Genomic DNA, 21302 nt, shown 5'->3' with positions numbered 1-21302 from the left:
TTTCCCAGGTCACATGGATGGTTTGTGTTACAGGTTTACAATTTTTTATTTTTGCTTTTCAAGAGGCCTTAAATCCCTGCCCTGAACACAAGCCCTCTTTTCTAGGGCCCCTGACCTGCTTATCCTGGCTAATTCCCTCCCACTCATATCCTTTTTCTGCTGGAAACTTGTTTCAAACCAGACCAACAAAACAACATTCTTATCTGCCAAGAAACACCACTCCCTGGAGGATCTTGCTCTTGCTCCCACTCCAACCCCCTGTATCCCACTCCCTGATTTGAATTAAGTTGGGGTCTGTTTTATCATTTGGGGCACTTTAATTGGAGATATAGTTGCACCCCATTTTGCCAAAGCCTCTTATCCCCACACCTTCCCTGACAGTCTGACAGTGAGGTTGGTTCTGCCAGACTGAAGTACACATGCATTCCCTGACTCACGGGCTTACGCTGCCCAAGTTTCATCATTCTTTGCGTCCAACCCCCCAAGGAACTTGAAACCTTCGTGATCTACACCCACTCCTTCTAGACCTACTCTTCAGATTTCAAGGGAGAATTAGTTACAAAATAAGTGGGTTTACTTTTAATTCCATGGGCCTTAGCCATCTTCTTAATGGTATCCACGTCCAAAGTGTTGAGTCGAATGTCCACTGTGAAGTGGTGGTAAGGAATGAAGTCCCCACTTCTGCAGTGGTCACATTTGTGAGCATTTTCTTCTAGAAAACGGGCACATTTCAAGTGCATGGCTTTCTTCTGGTCCTTCAGCCATAGCTCATAGGCTGTTTTCTGCATCATAGGCTTGCAGAATCGAATGATGTGGCACTCAATCACCTCGCTTTCTAGTTCTCGAAGTTCTTCCTCTTCACCAAGAGCTAAAGAGAACAGAAAGGGGTTTTCAGCCAGACAGTGGGTAATAAATAAGTTCCTGCTACTTAACACAGATCCATTCTTTGGTCTAGGTGTGCTTTTAACTAAGGGGAAATATGAGTCACTTCCAGACTCTACTCACCCATTCCTTCACTGGGCTTCAGAGACAGGGAGCGAAAATGCACCTCAAATGAGGCTGCGTGCTGTTTCAAAGCCATCCGGAGCTCCTTGCCATTCCGGAAACAATCAAAGATGTTGGATTCCACTAGGGTTGCCAGGGCCTTGATCATCATCTTCATGTTCCAACAAGGGAGGATCTCAAACAACAACTCTGTGGTGAAGGTCTGGCCAATAATAGCCGCACATCTCACCAACATTTGGTGGGAAAGGCTCATGCTGTCCAGCTGGACCAAAGAGATTTCTGCAGGTAGAAAACCATGCAAGAGGGAACTAGTCATCTATCTTTATCAAACACTTTCTAGAGACAGACAACCATCATACTGTACAGTTCTTGTTCATAGAAACCCAGTCAAGCTAAGTTTTAAAAAACATTTGTTTAGTATCTACTTCTCTGATGACATTTGTGCTGGGAGTACAGACGATGCAGATGCTATGGTCCAAAAATATGTGTGCTACAATGACCAGACAGAAATTAGATCAATGTCAAGGTGTTCCGATTCAGTGTTAAAGTGTGCCAAGGGTGTCTGAGAAGAGAAGAGATTGTTGTGGGCCAAAGTAGTGAGGGGAGGCAGAGCCTGCCATCTTGTTCTATGAGAAATTTCCATCTGGTCCTTCTCTGTTCCCTTCTTTGGCCACTCTGTCTCCTGGGACCTCTTAGCAGTTAGGCTCCTATCTTCTTGTCCCCAAAGGTTTGTTCATTCTGATGTCATACATGTCATACAATATGGTCATGACCAGTTGTCAGAGAGTTCATATCTCCATCTAAGCCCGAGTAACATAGCTCACGTGGCTTCCTGGACATTTTGACCAGCATGTCCTTCCATTACCTCACACATCACGTACAAAATTTGAACTTACCCACAGAACACTGTAGAAGCTAGGCTAGGCTACTTTTCTGCTTTAGTAGACACAATGAATAAAACATAAATGACACTCTTTTGAAGACCGAGAATCTTGAGTTGTCTCTGGGTCATCCTTCTAAGCATTATGTTATTTATATAAGGCACAGCAGATTGAATCTAAATGCATACTAGGACACTGCTTGCAAGTCATTTTTCTTTAAAAGAATAATAATACATCCCTGATACAAACTCCCTTGTCTATCATTTCTTTCTCATAAAAGACGATGGCAGAATAAGTTTCAGTATTAGATTTTCTTCACCGTTATTCGATTTTTGTTTAATTGAAATTTTACTGCACCTAATTATTTCCTGCAGCTGAATAAACCTTTGTTTAAATTAGGCCCCAGAATGTGCTCAGGGAAGGTGGCTCCTGATTAGAAGTTAGAAAAGGCAAGCCCACTCTGAGCCCTTTTACCGCTTGGGACAATAAAAAAACAACAGCAACAAGAGCAAAACCCCCAGTGCGAGTTTTTTACTATTCTTCTTTCTTTTTAGATAATCATCCTAGAGGAAGTAAAAAGGGAGTCTAGGTACTAGAGAATAAATACCAGGTCCAATTTTCTTTACCTTTTAATGATGCTGGGGGTGACAAGTTTTTCAATCTAACACCACCAGCGATGTTACAAACTTCTTCATTTCCCTCCTCACTACTGGGAACAAGCATATTTAATTCTTCTGTTGGCTTAGTGAAATTCTCTACAAGGATATAAAAATGAGGAAAAGTTGAGAGCCATTATCCTATCTTATAACATCTGATTTTCCAGTAAACTTCAAGATGGATGTCACATACGAAAATCTACACTTGCTCAGGAACTGTTTTGGTTCCCCCCCTCCCCAAAATGGATTGGCAGTAAGTATTAGAAGTCTTCCACAGTACATTCAGTTTACAAAAATTTGATGCAGAGTCAAATTATCAGGAGCTAGTATTTTTTAGTAAAATTTGCATGTCTGCATGTTCACACATCCACATTCAGATACAAAAACATTTTGAACTCTAATTAAAAAAAAAATTAGGACATGGCTATTATCAGAGAGCCACTTCTTATCTGTCAGTTTGTTGTACTGTGGTGGCTTGCATGTTGCTATGATGCTGGAAGCTATAATATCAGTATTCAAATAGCAGCAGGGTCACCCATGATGGACAAGTTTAGCAGAGCTTCCAGACTAAGACAGACTAAGAAGAAAGATATGGCAAGCTATGTCCGAAAATTAGTCAATGAAAACTCTGTGGAACACAACAGAACATTGCCCAATATAGTCTAGAAGATGAGCCCCCTAGTTGTAAGCACTCAAAATACACAGTGGCCTCAACAATGGACTCAAGCGTACCAAAAACCATGAAGATGGTGCAAGACCAGGCAACATTTTGTTCTCTTGTACATACTTTACTGTGAGTCAAAACTGACTCAATGGCAGCTAACAACAACAATTATCAGAAAAAGAGATTAAAAATAGTGAGATATGAATAATAAACTTGCCTAGTAATTTTGTCTTCTGGTGCTCCAAAATGCAATATTTATTTATCCCTTCAGTCATTCACCACCATTGTAACCCTTGGTAGCTACAAAGCACTGTGATAGATGAAGTATAAATATGAAGGTGAACACAACCAAGTCCCTGGACAGATAAGTCATACTCACAAAGAGCTAGACTGCCAGGCAGTAAACAAGTACCACGTGAGTGGGCACAAACCGTGTCAGAGAATTCATATCAATACCAAGAAATCAGTTGCTGTTGAGTCATATCAATGCAGTACACATTTATTAAGGACACTGAATGCACCATATCCTGTGAAGGCTGGAAACATGAATTAGGCATACTCTCAATCCTCAAGGAGCTTAAAACTCTATGGAGAAAAGGACCAAAGTCCACTAAATAGGAAAAGACAGTCTTTTTAACAAATGGTGCTGGCAAAGCTGGATATCCACCTGTAAAAAAAATGAAACAGGACCCATACCTCATACCATACACAAAAAACTCAAAATGGACCAAACACCTAAATATAAAACCTAAAATGATAAAGATCAATGGAAGAAAAGAGACAACACTAGGGGCCCTAATATATGGCATAAATACAATACAAGCCATAGCTAACAATGCACAAACACCAAAAGATAAACTAGATGACTGAGAGCTCCTAAAAATTAAACACTTATGCTTACGAAAAGACTTTACCAGAAGAGTAAAAAGAGAACCTATGGATTGGGAACAAATTTTTGGCCACAACATATCCGACAAGGGCCTAATCTCTAAAATCTACAGAATACTTTAACACCTTGATCACAAAAAGACAAATAATCCAATTAAAAAATGGGCAAATGATATGAACAGACACTTCACCAAAGAAGACATTCAGGTGGCTAACAGACACACTAGGAAATGTTTGTGATCATTAGCCATTAGACAAATGAAAATTGAAACTACAATAAGATACCATCTGTCATGGACTGAATTATATCCCTCCAAAAATGTGTGTATCAATTTGGCTGGGCCATGATTCCCAGTATTCCATGGTTGTCCTCCATTTTGTGATTGTAATTTTATGTTAAGGAGGATTAGGATGGGATTGTAACACCCTTACCAGGTCACATTCCTGATCCAATGTAAAGGGAGTTTCCCTGGGGTGTGGCCTGTACCACCTTTTATCTCTCAAGAGATAAAAAAGGAAAGTGAAGCAAGCAGAGAGTTGGGGACCTCATGTTACCAAGAAAGAAGCACAGGGAGCAGAGCACATCCTTTAGACCCGTGGTTCCTGTTCAGAGAAACTCCTAGTTCAGGCAAAGATTGACATGAAAGACCTTACCCTAGAGCTGACAGAGAGAAAAAGCCTTCCCCTGGAGCTGATGCCCTCAGTTTGGACTTCTAACCTACTAGACTGTGAGAAAATAAATTTCCCTTTGTTAAGTCATCCACTTGTGGTATTTCTGTTATAGCAGCACTAGATGACTAAGACACCATCTCTCCCTGACATTACTGGCACTCATAAAAAAAAAAAAAAAACACCATAAAGCAGAAAATAATAAATGTTGGAGAGGTTGCAGGGAGATCGGAACTCTTATACACTGCTGGTGGAAAAGTAAAATGGTACAACCACTATGGAAAATTATATGGTGCTTCCTTTTAAAAAGTTAGAAATAGAAATACTATACAATCCAGCAATCCCACTCCTAGAAATATATCCTAGAGAAATAAGAGCCATCACATTAATAGACATATGCATACCCATGTTCACTGCAGCATTATTCACAGCGGCAAAAAGATGGAAACAACCTAAGTGCCCATCAACAGATGAATGGATAAGCAAATTAGGGTACAGCACACAACGGAATATTACACAACAATAAAGAACAACGATGAATCTGCTCAACATCTCACAATGTGAATGAACTTCAAGGGCATTATGCTGCGTGAAATAAGTCAATCACAAAAGGACAAATATGGTATGAGACTACTATTATAAAAACCCATGAAAAGTTTTACACACAGAAAAAAACAATCTTGGTGGTAATGGGGGAAGGGAAGGGTAGAGAGGGGAAATCACTAACTAGAGAGCAAACAAGTCTTAACATTGGTGAAGGGAAAGACAACACACAATATAGGGGAAGTCAGCACAACTTGAACGAGACAAAGACAGAGATGCTCCCCAGACACATCCAAATACTGTGAGGGACCAAGTTCCTGGGGCTGAGTGCTGGGGAACATGGTCTCAGGGGACATCTAGGCCAATTGGCATAATGTAGTTCATAAAGAAAGTGTTCTACATTCTACTTTGGTGAGTAGCCTTTGGGGTCATAAAAGCTTGCGAGCAGCCATCTATGATACAGTTATTGCTCCCATCGTGGTCGGAGCAAAGGAGTATAAAGAAAACCAAAGACACAAGGAAAATACTAGTCCAAAGGACTAATGGATCACATGAACTACAGCCTCCACCAGCCTGAGTCCAGAAGAACTAGATGGTGCCTGGCTACCACCACTGACTGCTCTGACAAGGATCACAATAGAGGGTCTTGGACAGAATGGAAGAAAAATGTAGAACAAAATTCAAATTCACACACACAAAAGACCAGACTTATTCGTCTGACAGAGTCTGGAGGAACCCCTGAGACTATGGGCCCTGGATATCCTGCTAACTCAACTGAAGCTACTCCACAAGTCCACCTTTTAGCCAAAGATTAGACAGGCCTATAAAAGAAGCAATAACACACATGAGGAACATACTTCTTAGTTCAATTAAGTATATGAGGCCAAACGGGCAACACCTGCCCAAGAGCAAAGACAAGAAGGCTGGAAGGGACAGGAAAACTAGATGAATGGGCATGGGGAACCTGGGGTGGAAAAGGAAGGGGGGAGAGTGCTGACACGTTGCAGGGATTGCAACCAATGTCACAAAACAATTTGTGCATAAATTTTTTAATAAGAAACTATTTTGCACTGTTAATTTTCACCTAAAACACAATAACAGTAATAAAAAAAAGCACATACAACCTCCTTAAAAAAATCTATGGACACAGATATCTGAATAACCAATCATAATACCAGGGAGGGTGACTGTATTGTGGCAAGAGAGGAAAAAGGAAAAAACATTTAATTCAGACTTGGTGAATTCAGAAAACCTTCATGGAAGGGGAAATATTTTAATCGAACTTCAGGTTGAAGGGATTTTCCAAATGGAGCAGAGGGGAAATCAACACAAAAACACAGAAGCCACAGAGAGCACTTAGCAAGTTAGAGGAATGTGACTGGACTAGTGTGGCTAAAGCACACACTGTGGAGTGCTGATGTGTGAGAAGTATTTGAGGAGATAGACTGGCAGCAAATCATGGAGGGCATTCAATATCATACTATGAACTTTGTTCTTTATTCCATAAGCAACGGGGAACTGTCACAGGTTTCTGAAGAGGAGACAGTAGTAACTGAGATCCAACCAGTTATTTTTAGGAAGGTAACACTGGAAGCAGCATATAAGAGACAGAGGACTGTGAAAGAAGCTATAACAATAGAATGTCAAGAAATGATGACTGATAGGAGTATGTAAGTGAGACTGCAAGGAGAGAGCAAACACTAAAGATATTGAGGAAATGGCTGGGGTAGGAAAGGTAAGAATGAAGACGAGAGAGACAAGAATGATGTCATTAATCAAGCTGGTAAATACAGGAAAAACTATGGTTTGAGGGGGAGGCTAGTGCTTTAAGTTTCAAATATGTTGAGCTTGAGGGGTCTTTGGGACAGTCCTGAGACACTGGGTGTTGCAAATTGTTAATACACTCAGCTGCTAAACAAAAGATAGCTGGTTTGAGTACAACCAGAGCACCTCAGAAGAAAGGCCTGGCAATCTACTTCAGAAAAAGCAGTGATTGACAACCCTATGGAGCACAGTTCTACTCTGACACATAATCAACTCTATGGTAACTGGTTAGGTTTTTTTGTTTTATGGAACAATCCAACAGGCAATTGGAAATAAGGGTCTGGAATTAGGAGTGAAGGTAGATGTCCCAGGCTGGGTTCTCTAGAGAAGCAAAATCATTAAAGCATATAAATATCAATTGCCATGGAATCAATTCCAACTCATAGCAACCCTATCAGGCAGAGTAGAACTGCCCCATAGGGTTTCCAAAGAGCTGCTGGTGGATTCAAACTGCCAACCTTTTGGTTAGCCACTGCACTACCAGAGCTCCAAATATATATATATATATAAAATAATAATAATATATATATATATATATATAGTGAGATTTATATCAAGGAAATGTCTCACGTGGTTGTAGAGGCTGGAAAGTCCCAAGTCCTTGGGTTAAGCTGGAGGCTCCTCCTGTCTTATGTAGCTGCAGGGGTTGGTGAACCCAAGATCAGCAGGTTGGACAGGAGGGCTCTGGCTCACAGGCTGCAGAGATGAATGAATCCCAAAATCAGCACGGAAGGCAGCAGGTAAGCTGCTAGCTCAAGTTCCCAGAACCAGGCATCAGACGAACAGGAACCAGCTGCAGGATTCAGAGTGAGCAAAAGCCCACCAGCCTTGTGAGAAAGTCCACCTATACTGAACACAGGCCACACCCCCAAGGAAAACCCCTTTCAACTGATTGGTTACAGCAGATCCCATCACAGACGTGATTACATTGTATCAGTTCTCATCAAGGAGATGATTACATCATTACCCCACTACCAAACTGCATCATTACTGCCAACCCCCTGAGAATCATAACCCAGCCAAGTGCATACATAACCTTAACGATTACAGTCCACCCCTTGTCAACTTGGCACCTTTACACAACTCCTGAAACTACACATAATCTCTACATAGACATTTATAAAGTCATACTTGCACCTAACATGATGCAACTAACATGTGTAAAACCAAAAACACATTAGCCCTGTTTACATCTTATAAGTGAAGAAAACAAAAATATTTGATGCACACATACAAAGAATAAATAAAAATACTCATAACAATTACAGTCCTCATTTCTGCAATTGGTCATGTGGTCGTAACTGGTATTTAGGACAACCTTCTTCTACCACCCATCCCGTATTCCCTTTGCCCTCAGCAAGCACTTCAGCTGGTTTTGGTTCTTTGCCTGGTGGGTCTGGGCCATTAGTATTCATGTCAGAATTGGGTTGCTATAGTTTTCCATTGACTTTAATCACAGGGCATGGTAATACTAAGAGATGCCCTAAGGGATCACATGCATTCCAGGCATACTCTTCTTTGCCTTCATTACATAATATCAATTTGATTTCCTCTTGGTAATCAGGATCAATCACACCAGCCAATATGGTAACGCCTTTCTTTGCCTGTTGATCCAGAGGCATAAGGAGCCCAAAGTGGCCATGTGGCATTCTTAGCTTCCAGTTCAATGGAATCAGGGATGTGTCTCCAGGAGGGAGCATTCTTCTCTTTGGAACTAGGACCTCTAGACCTGCAGAGCATAGAGTCACGTGGACAGGAAGCAAAATTTTTGTGAGTGCATCACTAGGGGTAATAGTGAGTGGTGCCACTCCCATTTCCACCCTTTCATTCCTGGACTCATGAATCCTGGGTAAGGGAGAAAAAGCACCATATATTGAATGCTGGTGTAGAGCATATACATCCTCCTGGAGAACATTGCCCCAACCCTGCAATGTACTGGCACCTAGCTAGCTCTGTAATTGTGTCTTTAGAAGGCCATCCCATTGTTCTGTCAAGCGAGCTGCTTCAGGATGATGGGGAACATAGTAAGACCAGTGAATTCCATGAGCATGGGCCCTTTGCCACACTTCATTTGCTGTGAAGTGAATCCCTTGATCTGAGGTGAGGCTGTGTGGGATACCATGATGGTGGATAAGGCATTCTGTAAGTCCACAGATGGTAGTTTTGGCAGAAGCACTGCTTGCAGGGAAGGCAAATTCATATCCAGAGTAAGTGTCCATTCCAGTAACAATAAAATGCTGCTCTTTCCATGATAGAAGTGGTCCAATGAAATCAACTTGCCACCAGATTGCTGGCTGATCACCTTGAGGAATGGTGCCATATCAAGGACTCAGTGTTGGTCACTGCTACTGGTAGATTGGGCACTCAGCAGTGGCTGTAGCCAAACTGGCCTTAGTGAGTGGAAGTCCACATTGCTGAACCCATGCATAACCTCCATTCCTGTCACCATGGTCACTCTGTTCATGAGCCCACTGGACAATGATACGAGTGGCTAGGGAAAGAGGATGTGCCACCAGGGCTTAGTGTACCAAAAAAAGGGTCCATGGTGTGTGTGTGTGTGTGTGTGTGTGTGTGTGTGTGTGTGTGTGTGTGTGCGCATGTGTGTTTGTGTTGGGGATAGAGGGTGAGGAATCAAGGATATGACTTGATCCATGCTCATTTATGCTTCTTTATTTCACCTTCCAGGTCCTAACACCCTAATGACCATTCTTTCAAGTATTCAACCATTATTAACTGGATGCCTCTAGGTACCAGGCCCCCTTCTAGGACTGGGAATTCAGTGGTGTACAAGAATGTGAGCTACATTCTAACAATGGGAAACAGACAATAAACAATAGGTAAATAAATCAGAAAAAGCTCATAATGTGATGAAATTGTGTGAAAGAAATCTATAGGGTGACAGAAACTAATGAGCAGGTGCAGGATGGGGGAGGCCTTCTTTAAAAAGAAAGTGGTCAGACAAAGTTTCTCTGAGGAGGTGATGCCTGAGCTAAGGGAGAGAAAAGCAAGCTATGTGAAGTACCTGGGGAGAGAGAGCAGCAATTCACAGCAGGAACAAGCTTGGTGTATTACAGGAAATGAGGCCAATATGGCAGGCGAACACCGAGAGTATTGATAACGCCAGAGAAGGAGGCCAAAGTCAGTCCCACAGAGATGTCTAGTCCTGATTGGGAGTTTTGATTTCATTGCAAGCTCAATGCGAAAGGTTTTAAACAGGGGAGAGACCTTATTATTTTTAAAAGAGCTCATAATAGACATTGAATAAATGTGTGTTGAATTCATAGGCAAATGCATGAATGCAGGAATAGTATTGCTCAACAGTACGTAGATTTACATATTTCCTTCCATTAATACATTGGCTAGTATATATCTTTTGAACATTTTATTGTGCTTTAGGTGAAGGTTTACAGAGCAAATTAGTTTCCCATTCAATAACATGTAACAATTGTTCTGTGACATTGGTTGCAGATCCTGCAATGTGCCAGCACTCTCCCTATTTCCACCCTAAGTTCCCTGTTTCTGTTCATCTGGTTTTCCTGCCCCTTCCTACCTTCTCATCTTCGCCTTTGGGTAAATGTTTTCTTTTGGCCTCATATAGATGATTATTCTAAGGAGCACTTTTCTCATGGGTGTTATTGTTTATTTATAGACCTATTATTTAGGTGAAAGTGGTCTCCAGGAGTGGCTTCAGTTTCAAGTTAGAAGTGCCATAGCCTGGGGGTTCTTCCAGTATCGATTGGACCAGTAAGTCTAGTCTCTTTTATGAATTTGAATTTTGTTCTACATTTTTTTTCCCACTCTATCTGAAACCTTCTATTGTGATCCTGGTCAGAGCAGTAGGTAGTAGTAGCCAAGCACCATCTAGTTCTTCTGATCTCAGGCCAGTAGAGGATGGGATGTAGTTCCTGTGGTCAGCTAATATATTTTCGTAATGAATTTATTTAGTCTAAAAATAAGGGTCATAGAAGTCATAGTCTATTTAATGATGCATTACCATCCTCTAGGAGTCCCTGGGTGGCACAAATTGTTAAGTGCTTGTCTACTAACCAAAAGTTTAGCAATTTTAATCTACCCAGAGATGCCTTGAAAGAAAGTCCTGGTGATCTGCTTCTGAAAGAACATAGCCATCGAAAGCCCTAGGGAGCACAGTTCTACTCTAACACACACGAGGTGGCCATGAGTTAGAATCAACTCAATAGCAGTTAGTTTGGTTTTGGTTTTTACCATCCCTTGAAACTAATTCGGCCAGGAAAAGCCTTTCCTGATTTTTTTTTCCTTTCTTTTTTTTTTTATTTTTATAATTTTTATTGTGCTTTAAGTGAAAGTTTACAAATCAAGTCAGTCTCTCACAGAGATACTTATATACACCTTCCTGTTGTTGTTGTTGTTAGGTGCCATCGAGTCAGTTCCGACTCATAGCGACCCTGTGCACAACAGAAGGAAACACCACCTGGTCCTGCGCCATCCTCAAAATTGTTGTTATGCTTGAGCCCATTGTTGCAGTCACTGTGTCAATCCACCTTGTCGAGGGTCTTCCTCTTTTCCGCTGACCCTGTACTCTGCCAAGCATGATGTCCTTCTCCAGGGACTGATCCCTCCTGACAACAGGTCCAAAGTATGTAAGACGCAGTCTCGCCATCCTTGCCTCTAAGGAGCACTCTGGCCGCACTCCTTCTAACACAGATTTGTTCGTTCTTTTCTCAGTCCATGGTATATTCTATATTCTTCGCCAACACCACAATTCAAAGGCATCAACTCTTCTTCAGTCTTCCTTATTCATTGTCCAGCTTTCACATGCATATGATGTGATTGAAAAAACCATGGCTTAGGTCAGGCGCACCTTAGTCTTCAGGGTGACATCTTTGCTCTTCAGCACTTTGAGGAGATCCTTTGCAGCAGATTTGCCCAATGCAATGCGTCTTTTGATTTCTTGACTGCTGCTTCCATGGCTTCTGATTGTGGATCCAAGTAAAATGAAATCCTTGACAACTTCAATCTTTTCTCCGTTTATCGTGATGTTGCTCATTGGTCCATTTGTGAGGATTTTTGTTTTCTTTATGTGGAGGTGTAATCCATACTGAAGGCTGTGGTCTTTGATCTTCATTAGTAAGTGCTTCAAATCCTCTTCACTTTCAGCAAGCAAGGTTGTGTCATCTGCATAACACAGGTTGTTAATGAGTCTTCCTCCAATCCTGAAGCCCCGTCCTTCTTCATATAGTCCAGCTTCTCGGATTATTTGTTCAGCATACAGATTAAATAAGTATGGGAAAAGAATACAACCCCGACGCACACCTTTCCTGACTTTAAACCAATCAGTATCCCCTTGTTCTGTCCAAACAACTGCCTCTTGATCTATGTAAAGGTTCCTTATGAGCACAATTAAGAGCTCTGGAATTCCCATTCTTTGCAGTGTTATCCATAGTTTGTTATGATCCACATAGTCGAATGCCTTTGCATAGTTAATAAAACACAGGTAAACATCCTTCTGGTATTCTCTGCTTTCAGCCAGGATCCATCTGACATCAGCAATGATATTCCTGGTTCCATGTCCTCTTCTGAAACCGGCCTGAATTTCTGGCAGTTCCCTGTTGATATACTGCTGTAGCCGTTTTTGAATGATCTTCAGCAGAATTTTGCTTGCATGTGATATTAATGATATTGTTAATTTCCACATTCCGTTGGATCACTTTTCTTGAGAATAGGCATAAACATGGATCTCTTCTGGTCAGTTGGCCAGGAAGCTGTCTTCCATATTTCTTGGCATAGACGAGTGAGCACGTCCAGCGCTCCATCTGTTTGTTGAAACATCTCAATTGATATTCAATCAATTCCTGGAGCCTTGTTTTTCTGCCAATGCCTTCAGAGCAGCTTGGACTTCTTCCTTCAGTACCATCGGTTCCTGATCATATGCCACCTCTTGAAATGGTTGAATATCGATTAATTCTTTTTGGTATAATGACTCTGTGTATTCCTTCCATCTTTTTTTGATGCTTCCTGCATCATTTAATATTTTCCCCATGGAATCCTTCACTATTGCAGCTCGAGGCTTGAATTTTTTCTTCAGTTCTTTCAGCTTGAGAAACGCTGAGCATGTTCTTCCCTTTTGGTTTTCCATCTCCAGCTCTTGGCACTTGTCATTATAATACTTTGTCTTCTCGAGATGCCCATTGAAATCTGTTGTTCAGTTCTTTTACTTCATCAATTCTTCCCTTTGCTTTAGCTGCTCCACACTCAAGAGCAAGTTTTAGAGTCTCCTCTGACATCCATCTTGGTCTTTTCTTTCTTTCCTGTCTTTTCAGTGACCTCTTGCTTTCTTCATGGTGTCCTTGATGTCATTCCACGACTCGTCTAGTCTGGGTCATTAGTGTTCAATGCGTCAAATCTGTTCTTCAGATGGTCTCTAAATTCAGGTGGGATATACTCAAGGGCATATTTTGGCTCTCTTGGACTTGCTCTGATTTTCTTCAGTTTCAGCTTGAACTTGCATATGAGCAATTGATGGTCTGTTCCACAGTCGGCCCCTGGCCTTGTTCTGACTGATGATACCAAGCTTTCCCATCGTCTCTTTCCACAGATATAGTCAATTTCATTTCTGTGTGTTCCATCTGGTGAGGTCCATGGGTAGAGTCGCTGTTTATGTTGGCGAAAGAAGGTATTTGCAATGAAGAAGTCGTTCGTCTTGCAAAATTCTATCATTCGATCTCCAGCATTGTTTTTATCACCAAGGCCATATTTTCCAATGACTGATCCTGCTTCTTTGTTTCCAACTTTCAAGTTCCAATTGCCAGTAATAATCAGTGCATCTTGATTGCATGTTCGATCAATTTCAGACTGCTGCAGCTGATAAAAATCTTCTATTTCTTCATCTTTGGCCCTAGTGGTTATGCACCAAACACTAGGGCCAAAGATACACCTTGTTACGTACTCCCAATTACTCTCCCCCAAATGAGACAGCCCACTCTCTCCCTCCACTCTCTTTCTGTGTCCATTTCGCCAGCTTCTAACCCCCTCTACCCTTTCATCTCCCCTCCAGGCAGGAGATGCCAACATAGTCTCAAGTGTCCACCTGATCCAAGAAGCTCACTCCTCACCAGCGTCCCTCTCCAACCCATTGTGCAGTCCAATCCATGTCTGACGAGTTGGCTTCAGGAATGGTTCCTGTCCTGGGCAAACAGAGGGTCTGGGGGCCATGACCAGTGGGGTCCTTCTAGTCTCGGTCAGACCATTATGTCTGGTCTTTTTTTGAGAATTTGGGGTCTGCGTCCCACTGCTCTCCTGCTCCCTCAGGGGTTCTCTGTTGTGTTCCCTGTCAGGGCAGTCATCGGTTGTAGCCGGGCACCATCTAGTTCTTATGGTGTCAGGAGGATGTAGTCTCTGGTTCATGTAGCCCGTTCTGTCTCTTGGGCTCATAATTGCCTTGTGTCCTTGGTGTTCTTCATTCTCCTTTGATCCAGGTGGGTTGAGAACAATTGATGCATCTTAGATGGCTCCTTGCTAGTGTTTAAGACCCCAGACATCACTCTTCAAAGTGGGATGCAGAATGTTTTCTTAACAGATTTTATTATGCCAATTGACTTAGATGTTCCCTGAAACCATGGTCCCCAAACCCCTGCCCCACCTACACTGGCCTTCGAAGCATTCAGTTTATTCAGCAAACTTCTTTGCTTTCGGTTTAGTCCAGTTGTGCTGACCTCCCCTGTATTGTGTGCTGTCTTTCCCTTCACCTAAAGTAGTTCTTATCTACTATTTAATTAGTGAATACCTGTCTCCCACCTTTCATCCCTCCCGCCTCTCGTAACCACAAAAGAATGTTTTCCTCTCAGTTTAAACTGTTTCTCAAGTTCTTATAATAGCGGTCTTATACAATATTTGTCCTTTTGCAACTGACTGATTTCACTTAGCATAATGCCTTCTAGGTTCCTCCATGTTATGAAATGTTTCACAGATTCCTCACTGTTCTTTATTGATGTGTAGTATTCCATTGTGTGACTATACCATAATTTATTAATCCATTCATCCATCGATGGGCACCTTGGTTGCTTCCATCTTTTTGCTATTGTAAACAGTGCTGCAGTAAACATGAGTGTGCATATATCTGTTTGTCTAAAGGCTCTTATTTCTCTAGGATATATTTTGAGGAGTGGGATTGCTGGATCATATGGTAGTTCTATTTCTAGCGTTTCAAGGAAGCACCAAATTGATTTTCAAAGTGGTTGCACGATTTTACATTCCCACCAGCAGTGTATAAGTGTTCCAATCTCTCCACAGCCTCTCCAATATTTATTATTTTGTGTTTTTTGGATTAATGCCAGCCTTGTTGGAATGAGATGAAATCTCATTGTAGTTTCGATCTGCATTTCTCTAATGGCTAATGATTGTGAACATTTTCTTATGTATCTGTTAGCTACCTGAATGGCTTTTTTAGTGAAGTGTCTATTCATATCTTTTGCTCATTTTTCCATTGGGTTATTTGCCTTTTTGTAATTGAGTTTTTGCAGTATCATGTAGATTTTAGAGATCGGGCGCTGATCAGAAACATCATAGCTAAAAACTTTTTCCCAGTCTGTAGGTAGTGTTTTTACTCTTTTGGTGACTGAAGTCTTTGGAAGAGCATAGTTGTTTGATTTTTTAGGAGCTCCCAGTTATCTAGTTTTTCTTCTGCATTCTTAATAATGTTCTGTATACTGTTTATGCCATTTATTAGGGCTCCTAATGTTGTCCCTATTTTTTCTTCCATGATCTTTATCGTTTTAGGTTTTATATTTAGGTCTTTGATCCACTTTGAGCTTGTTTTTGTGCGTGGAGTGAGGTATGGGTCTTGTTTCATTTTTTTGCAGATGGATATCCAGTTATGCCAGCATCATTTGCTAAAAAGACTGTCTTTTCCCCATTGAACTGTTTTGGGGCCTTTGTCAAATATTGACTGCTCATATGTGAATGGATTTATGTCTGGATTTTCAATTCTGTTCCATTGGTCTCTATATCTGTTGTTGTACCAGTGCCAGGCTGTTTTGACCATTGTGGTCGTATAATAGGTTCTAAAATCAGGTAAAGTAAAACCTCCCACTTTGTTCTTCTTTTTCAGTAATGCCTTATTTGTCCGGGGCCTCTTTCCTTTCCACATGAAATTGGTGATTTGTTTCTCCATCTTATTAAAAAAGAATGTCATTGGGATTTGGGTCGGAATTGCATTAAATGTATAGATCACTTTTGGTAGAAGAGACATTTTTATAATGTTAAGTCTTCCTATCCATGAGCAATGTATGTTTTTCCGCTTATGTAAGTCTCTTTTGGTTTCTTACAGAAGTGTACTCTAGTTTTCTTTGTATGTCTTTTACATCTCTGGTAAGAGTTATTCCTAAGTATTTTATCTTCTTGGGGGCTACTGTAAATGCATTGATTTGGTGATTTCCTCTTCGATGTTCTTTTTTTGGTGCAGAGGCATCCAACTGATTTTTGTATGTTTATCTTGTATCCCGATACTCTGCTGAACTCTTCTATTAGTTTCAGCAGTTTTCTTGAGGATTCCTTAGGGTTCTCTGTGTATAAGATCATGTCATCTGCAAATAGAGATACGTTTACTTCTTCCTTGCCAATCTGGATGCTCTTTATTTCTTTATCTAGCCTGATTGCTCTGGCTAGGACCTCCAACACAGTATTGAACAACAGTGGTGATAAAGGGCATCCTTTTCTGGTTCTTGATCTTAATGGGAATGTTTTCGGGTCTCTCTATTTAGGGTGATGTTGGCTGTTGGCTTTGTATAAATGCCCTTTATTATGTTGAGAAATTTTCCTTCTATTCCTATTTTGCTGAGAGTTTTTATCTTGAATGGGTGCTGAACTTTGTTAAATGCCTTTTCGGCATCAATTGATAAAATCATGTGATTCTTGTCTTTTGTTTTATTTATATGATGGATTACATTAACTGTTTTTCTAATGTTGAACCATCCCTGCATACCTGGTGTGAATCCCACTTGGTCATGGTGAATTATTTTTTTGATATGTTGTTGAATTCTATTGGCTAGACTTTTGTTGAGGATTTTTGCATCTACATTCATGAGGGTTATAGGTCTATAATTTTCTTTTCTTGTGGTATCTTTACCTGGTTTTGGTATCAGGGATATGGTGGCTTCACAGAATGAGTTTGGTAGTATTCCATCCTTTTCTATGCTCTGAAATACCTTCAGTAGTAGTGGTCTTAACTCTTCTCTGATAGTTTGGTAGAACTCTCCTGTGAAGCCTTCCAGACCGGGACTGTTTTTTTGTTGGGAGTTTTTTTGATTACCTTTCAATCTCTTCTTTTGTTATGGGTCTATTTAGTTGTTCTACCTCTGTTTGTGTTAGTTTAGGTAGGTAGTGTGTTTCTAGGAATTCATCTGTTTCTTCTAGGTTTTCAAATTTGGTAGAGTACAATTTTTCGTAGTAATCTGATATGATTCTTTTAATTTCAGTTGAATCTGTTGTGATATTGCCCATCTCATTTCTTATTCATGTTATTTGCTTTCTCTCCTTTTTTTTTTTTTTTTGTCATTTTGGCCAGCGGTTTATCAATTTTGTTGATTTTTTAAAAAAAATCAGCTTTGGTCTCACTAATTCTTTCAATTGTTTTTCTGTTTTCTATTTCTAATTTTTATTATTTGTTTTCTTCTGGTGCCTGTGGGTTTCTTCTGTTGCTCTCTTTCTTTTTGTTCAAGTTGTAGGGATAATTCTTTGATTTTGGCCCTTTCTTCTGTTTGTTCATGTGCATTTATTGATTTAAATTGACCTCCGAGCACTGCTTTCACTGTGTCCCAAAGGTTCTGATAGGAAGTGTTTTCATTCTGATTGGATTCTCTGAATTTCTTTATTCCATCCTTAATGTCTTCTATAATCCAGTCTTTTTTGAGCAGAGTATTGTTCAGTTTCCAAGTGTTTGATTTCTTTTCCCTGTTTTTTCTGTTATTGATTTCCACTTTTATGGTCTTATGGTCAGAGGAGATGCTTTGTAATATTTTGATGTACTGGATTCTGCTAAGGCTTGCTTTATGACCTAATATGTGGTCTATTCTGAAGAATGTTCCATGTGCACTAGGAAAGAAAGTATACTTGGTTGCTGCTGGGTGGAGTGTTCTTTATATGTCTATGAGGTCAAGTTGGTTGATTGTGGCATATGGAACTTTCATGTCTTTATTGAACTTCTTTCTGGATGTCCTGTCCTTCACTGAAAGCGGTGTGGTGAAGTGTCTTCCTATTATTGTGGAGCTGTCTATCTCACTTTTCAATGCTGATAGAGTTATGTATCTTGCAGCCCTGCCATTGGGTGCATAAAATATTTAATATGGTTATATCTTCTCCGTGTATTGTCCCTTTAATCATTATATAGTGTCCTTCCTTATCCTTTCTGATGGGTTTAACTTTAAAGTCTATTTTGTCAGAAATTAATATTGCCATTCCTGCTCTTTTTTGATTGTTGTTTGCTTGATATATTTTTTTCTGTTCTTTGAGTTTTAGTTTGTTTGTATCTCTAAGTCTAAGGCGTGTTTTTGTAGGCAGCATATAGATGGATCTCGTTTTTTAATCCATTCTGCCACTCTCTGTCTCTTTATCGGTGCATTTAGTCCATTGACATTCAGGATAATTATGGATGGGTATGAATTTAGTGCTATCATTTTGATGTCTTTTTTTGTGTGTTGTTGACAGTGTCTTTTTCCCACTTAATTTTATGTGCTAAGTAGATTATCTTTATATATTGTCCTTTCCTCATATTTGTTGTTGATTTTGTTTCTGCCAAGTCTCTATTTTTTTCTTATATTTTATTTTGATGAGTGGGATGGTTTGTCTCCTTTGTGGTTACTTTATCATTTACCCCTATTTTTCTAAATTTAAACCTAACTTTTATTTCTTAGCATCACTGTATCCTCCTGTCCGTATGGAAGGTGTATGATTACGTTTCTTAGTCCCTCTTTAGTATTTTAATGTTGTCTTTTCTTTTATATAATAACGTTGCTGTTACCCTGTTTTGGGCTTTTTTTTTTTTTTGTAATCTTTGTTTTTTTTGGATTTCCCTGTCTGGGTTGACTTCTGATTGCTCTGCCCAGTGTTCTAGTCTTGGGTTGATAGCTGATATTATTGATTTTCTAAGCAAAGAACTGCCTTTAGTATTTCTTGTAGTTTTGGTTTGGTTTTTATGAATTCCCTAAACTTGTGTTTATCTGGAAATGTCCTCATTTCACCCTCATATTTAAGAGACAGTTTTGCTGGATATATGATTCTTGTCAGGCAATTTTTTCCTTCAATTTTTTTTATATATGTCATCCCATTGCCTTCTTGCCTGCACAGTTTTTGCCGAGTAGTCCAAGCTTATTCTTATTGGCTCTCCTTTGTAGGTGACTTTTTGTTTATCCCTAGCTGCTCTTAAAATTCTCTTTATCTCTGGTTTTGGCAAGTCCAATTATAATATGTCTTGGTGACTTTCTTTTAACACCTACCTTATGTGGAGTTCGATGAGCATCTTGGATAGATATCTTCTCATCTTTCATGATATCAGGGAAGTTTTCTGCCAACAAATCTTCAACAATTCTCTCTGTATTTTCTGTTACCCCTCCCTGTTCTGGTACTCCAATCACTCGTAGGTTATTTCTCTTGATAGAGTCCCACATGATTCTTAAGGTTTCTTCATTTTTTAAAATTCTTTTATCTGATTTTTCTTCAAATAAGTTAATGCCACGTGATTTATCTTCGAGGTCAGAAATTCTAGCTTCTACTTGTTCAATTCTGCTCCTCTGACTTTCTGTTGAGCTGTCTAATTCTGTAATTTTATTGTTAATCTTGTGAATTGCTGATTGCTGTCTGTCTATGGATTTTTCCAGCTTATTAAACTTTTCATTATGTTCTTGAATAATCTTTCTAATTTCTTCAATTGCTTTATCTGTGTGTTCCTTAGCTTGTCCTGCATATTGCCTCATATCCTTCCTGATGTCTTGAAGGGTTCTGTATATTAAACTTTTGTATTCTGCCTCTGGTAATTCCAGGAATGCACTTTCATCTAGAAGATCCCTGGATTCTTTGTTTTGAGAGCCTGTTGAGGTGATCATGGTCTGTTTCTTTATGTGACTAGATATTGACTGTTTTCTCCGAGCCATCTATAAGTTATTGTATTAGTTTATGCTTGCTTACTGTGTCATAGCTTCTTGCTTTGTTTTGTTTTGGTATATCTCTATGCGTTGCTTGAGTGAGCTATGAGTGAGCTAGCTTGATTATTTTCACCTTTGGAGCTCTGGTGTCCTGTCCCAGGTGGCTAGAGCTGTTATCAGGTATATCAGTCTAGGAGTCTATTCAGTTTTCTTGAATGAATTCAGCTCAGGTTTCCAGGTAGCTGATCATCAAGTGTGTGGTACAGGCTCTGTCCTACAGTCTTAGAGGGGCAGGGGTGATTGGCATATATACCAGTACCTGATAGCAGCAGGGGGTCATGTTCTGGGAACCGACCCCCGAGTGTCTCTGAGGAAAGTGCATCCCTGTTCCCTAGAGCGTACAGGTGGGTGGGTTCTGCAGATGGACCATGGGCACCCAAAGTTTTTGGTTGTAAGCATTGGGAGGTACCAGTTATCTTTGGACCGCTGTTGCAGGTGGCTGGGTGACCCGAGTGGAGCTACCAGTCCTTAGGTCCCTGATGTGGGTAGGTGAGGATCTTGGTTAATATGCAAAGCAGTGTCAAACATGAAACACCCACCTCTCCACTGCACAGCTGAAATGGCCCACACAGGTCCGTGCAGAAGGGAAAGGTGCTCAAAGTCTACAGACGTTTTATGCCTGGACAGGAGCTACTTCTGTCCTGAGCTCCCCTAGTTAGTGGAGCTAGCAAATTATCTTTTCCCCCAATTGCAAATTTTTTTCCTTCCCCAAGGCCAGGAGGATGGCTCTACATGCTCAACAGGGCCTATCTCAGGCCCAGGGATTCAGCCGCTGAAGCTGGCTCTGGGGTGGAGGGGCACAGCAAAACATACGTGAGTACTTAGCTTTTGCTGAGAGCACTGTTCTTCTCAGGTTCCGGAGGTGTGAGTAGGCTGTGCAGCTGGCTGCTTCTCCCAGAGGAAACTGCGGCTGAATGCTAGTACTAGCCTGCCACCACGGCTCCGGGAATGGTGCCTGAGGTCTCCCCGGGATTCAGGTTCGGTAACTCCTCTGCGCTTC

General features: G+C 40.6%; 1 protein-coding gene across 1 annotated transcript in view; it reads right to left on the bottom strand.

Annotated features, from left to right (window-relative positions):
* ADCY10 (adenylate cyclase 10) overlaps window positions 1–21302 on the bottom strand; it is a 194853-nt gene that overhangs the window by 61668 nt on the left and 111883 nt on the right. Inside the window, exons 18-20 of the mRNA XM_049881318.1 lie at window positions 2513–2641; window positions 1006–1284; window positions 578–868 (exon numbers count right to left, since the gene is read on the bottom strand). Coding sequence (XP_049737275.1) covers window positions 578–868; window positions 1006–1284; window positions 2513–2641 — 699 coding nt within the window. The remainder of the gene's footprint in view (window positions 1–577; window positions 869–1005; window positions 1285–2512; window positions 2642–21302) is intronic.

This window comes from Elephas maximus, chromosome 3 (assembly GCF_024166365.1).
Source record: "Elephas maximus indicus isolate mEleMax1 chromosome 3, mEleMax1 primary haplotype, whole genome shotgun sequence".
Taxonomy (NCBI): Eukaryota; Metazoa; Chordata; class Mammalia; order Proboscidea; family Elephantidae; genus Elephas; species Elephas maximus.
This window is presented reverse-complemented; position numbering and strand designations above follow the sequence as displayed.